The 3,981-nt window shown below is 29.4% G+C and overlaps 1 protein-coding gene across 1 annotated transcript; it reads right to left on the bottom strand.

Moving 5' to 3' along the window:
- Positions 1–731: 731 nt before the first annotated feature.
- On the bottom strand, positions 732–3,715 carry LOC149491692 (uncharacterized; the record flags this gene model as incomplete). The annotated part of the gene is made up of 9 exons (XM_089717121.1): positions 732–1,211; positions 1,300–1,449; positions 2,007–2,147; positions 2,223–2,366; positions 2,441–2,547; positions 2,607–2,744; positions 2,804–2,855; positions 3,399–3,473; positions 3,561–3,715. Coding segments are annotated over 9 exons (1,039 nt in total), but the record flags the coding sequence as incomplete, so codon positions are not given.
- Between the last annotated feature and the right edge of the window lie 266 nt (positions 3,716–3,981).

Genomic DNA, 3,981 nt, shown 5'->3' with positions numbered 1-3,981 from the left:
GTAGAAGGAATGGGAGTTAAAGTTATAGATGCATGGTTATAAGTCTAAGTGGGAGATTGATAGAGATATACTATTAACCATGCATAATTAATAGTATAGCTATGAATGATTTTCTATTGACAATTATTTCTTTGTATTTAATTGGAAATTTGCATTAAATAAATGTTATTAGCATATGATAATAATTGTGATTAGTACATTTTGTATGTATTTAATTGGACCAAGTAGAGAATGGATGTTTAGTACTGACTGTTAAACATATTCTCTAGGACATTAGAAATAATGTTTATTGTTCTTAATCTTGATTTATTTTAATATGAGCAAACATTGATTGTCTTGTGCTTTGATTCATTAAAGGGTGAGTTTCATTATTGGAATAATATTCTCGGTGAATTGGGCAAAGATTTTTTGTGTTTGTGAAATATTAATTAATGATAGAATCCATGTCTCGGTTTAGAGTTGATGATGCACTTTAAGTAAGCTTATAAGGTTTCATAGTGTAAACCCTGCAGGTGGATATTGAATCCGACACATGAAATAAGTTGAGCGACAATCTTAAAGTTATATTGTGATTTAAATAAATTGTCAGTAAGTTATTTAAATGACAGCATCTGTAATCTTAACATGGGGAACATTATTTATTATGTTGTGGAATAGTAAAATAAATAAGGAGTTCAGTCATGAGTTTTTAGTGGAATAATTCATGATTAATTATAATAAGAATATGTTGGTCTACATAGGTTCTTATTATAATTAGTAGCCTGATTTATTTTATTCCTGCGGTCCCTGTAGTGCCCTAATTATTTGGAAAGTTAAGGGTGTATTAAATAATAGATAAATTATTTAGTTTTAAAATAATTGATTTTATTTTAATTAAATAATTTTTTATTTAATTTATTTTATATTAAAAAATATCTTCCTATCGAAGAGAGGTTTTTTTAATATAAGATTTGAAAACCCTAAGAATATAGAGACACACGTTATTCTATTCTCTGCCACTCAGAGAGTTCCAAAAGAGAGATAGTTAGGGATTACTGCAGAAGATCGTGGGTGACTCCAAGATCTCTGAAAAGAAGACCGGTGAGCGATTCTGCGCTTCAAGAGGTCAGTTTATTGATTTGTTCGATAATGGTTTTAGTTTGCCTCATATGGTTTCGATAAGGGTTGTTTCCGCTTTATACCCGCTCCCATCAGTTTCAACTCGCATATGCCTGCAATTTATTATAATTAAAAAATTTAATCGTGTGATGTACAGAAGAATAAGAATACGGAGAGAGAGAGAGGGATGACCAATCTTACCTGAGGCCACTGGTATAGTGCCATTGAGTCCACAGTTCCTTAATGATAAAGCCTTAAGAGAGGTCATTTTTGCAATTACTTGCAGGATGTCGATGCTACTAGAGGAATAATTCATGTGTAAAATTTCTAGGTTCTTGAAATTTGGCAATCCTACAATAATAACAGTAATATGAAATTTTTAAAATTGTAAACAAGATTAAAATAAGACACTGGTAGTGCTGTGGGTAGAATTGTCATATTTGATGCTAATTATTAAGGTTTGAATTACTATTATAGTGAAATACGCTAATTCGCTTTTCAAAAATTAATTTATAGTCCTCCCATTTTAACTCTATACATGTTAAGGTCTCTATCTTCAAAAAGATTTTAATAATCTGGGTATTTTATGAATTTCCAATTATAAAATCTTTTTGATAATTTGTTAAATTTTCAATTATAAGGTTGAAAAAAAAAATAAAGAAGGGGATATGAAGAATACCAACTAATTATAATTTTTAAACAAAAATTACATCTGAGTTATTAGTTAATTAATCAATACAAAAGGTACACATTATAATGGAAGGACTACGAATATTGTCTGACAAATATAAAATGTAAGAAGCATTGAATTCATTTATTAAAAGAAATGACTAATGTAATATAATATAACACACCAAGTAATTCACACTATTATCAAAACCTAAAGAGGTTAATCAATAATGAATTACCTTGAGCTGGTAGTGTGTTTTCCAGAAAACACAGAGATAAAAATTTAAGAGAAGGCAATGCTCCAAGACTTTGAATGGAGATTTCACGCAAAGATGAATAGTCGAGTCTCAATTCTTCCAAGCTGTTCATATTATGCGACTCTGTTTGAAAACAACAACAAATGTTTTATTTAAGACTCGGAATCAAATACAGTTACAAAATTTTAGGCAATTTACCTTGAGCAAATATTTTTCCTTTGAAATCATTTTCTTTTAAAGAGAGAATCTTTAGATATGGAAATGCTCCCAATGATTGTAGCAGTGAAGAGCTTCTTCCATTTGTGGTGATGTTATCCAGAGTTAGTTTGCTTAACTTACTGTCTGCGAAATGAGAAAAGACTATATATGATCCTTGATTTGATTTAATTAATCAAGTTTAAATTTTACTTTGGTACCTTCCTTAGCTTCAAACTTGATTATTTGATTTCCGCTCAAATCTAGCTCCTCTAAGTTACTCAGACCATCCAATTCGGACAATTCAAAACGACAACTAATTAGATCGCTGTAAAAGTTCAATCATATTGCTTTATCTGAACAAAATAAATAAAAACCATAACTGACTGACCTTTCATGTGAAATATCCCTTTCAGAGAATTATAACTTAGATCCAAATGTTTCAGAGAAGGAAATCCATTGAGAGATGAGAGTGTGTTGTTAATGCGATTGTAACTCAGATCAAGATATTGCAGATTGGGTAACCTGAATTGTTTGGATTACCAATTGAAAAGATATAGATAAATTGGGTAAGAGGTTAAAACCCATGAGATGAAAATGTAAGATAGAGGAATACTTGGCTTAGGCCAACTAATGCTAAAAGGTTAGTATTAACCAATTAATAAGTTAGCTTACCAGTCTTATATGCCTTTGATCAATATGATATTTAGTCGATGTGAGATTTTTAACCGTTTGCGCATATATACAAAGTGCTCATCTACTTAAATTAAACAAAAATAATTAACTATATAAAAAATATATTAGGTAGTAATCTCCTCTCCATTTCAAATATAATTTATTAAAATTGTAGAGTTTACATATGATCTGTGCTAAACTCAATTGATTAATTAATAATCTTAAAATTTTTATATATCATTTCCAAAATGAATTTTATATATCAAAATTAAAATCTAAGATTCATAATTTTTTATGTTAAGTGTTCATTTGAGTGAATTATATATATATTAGACCAATCTAAGAGATGGAAATCCCTAGATATGAGAGCAAGGTATTGTTTATGTGAGTACTACTCAATTATATATATCCAATCCTAGAAAAGTAGAAATTGCTTAATACCTGTTGTATTTCTTCAATTAATTTTAATAAAAGAAAAAAAACATAATAAAGATAAATTCATACCATGAGAGAATTCGAAACCTTCAATTTCATTTCCTGATAAATTCAACTCCTCCAAGCTTGTTAAATTACTCAATTCTGCCCCTTTGCAATGATCTTAATTAATATAGGTTTTACTTGAAAGAGATAAAAGAGAAGAGAAATTAAGGAGAAAATTGAACTCACTTTGAATATTAATTGTTCCTTTGATTCTATTGTCATTTAAATATAAATATTTTAAAGATAACAAACCACTTAAAGAAGGCAAGATGCTCTCATTGAATTTATTATCGCCTAAATCCAGAAACTCCAAATTGGAAAGGCTTAATAGTCTTTCAAACCTGAAAAGAAAATTCTATAAATTGAAATTTATCAGATAAATTAAACTAAAACTATGCAAGAGATCTATGGTATACGAACCTTCATTTTCAACACAGCCCAAAATGTTACTTCCATACAAGTAGAGACGTTTCAATCCTTTGAAGGGAAGAAAGAAAGAGGCATTGAGATACCAATCTTCCAATTCCTCATCCCTCCAAGCATAGAGTAAGGTTACTCTGCCGGTAACGGGATCACAGCTCACATCGCTCCATTGACAACAATTGAA

The sequence above is a fragment of the Jatropha curcas genome, unplaced genomic scaffold (assembly GCF_041381405.1).
Source record: "Jatropha curcas cultivar XTBG-Jc1 unplaced genomic scaffold, XTBG_Jcur_1.0 HiC_scaffold_849_pilon, whole genome shotgun sequence".
NCBI lineage: Eukaryota > Viridiplantae > Streptophyta > Magnoliopsida > Malpighiales > Euphorbiaceae > Jatropha > Jatropha curcas.
Note: the sequence above shows the minus strand (reverse complement) of the source record. Positions and strands in the feature narration are given on the sequence as shown.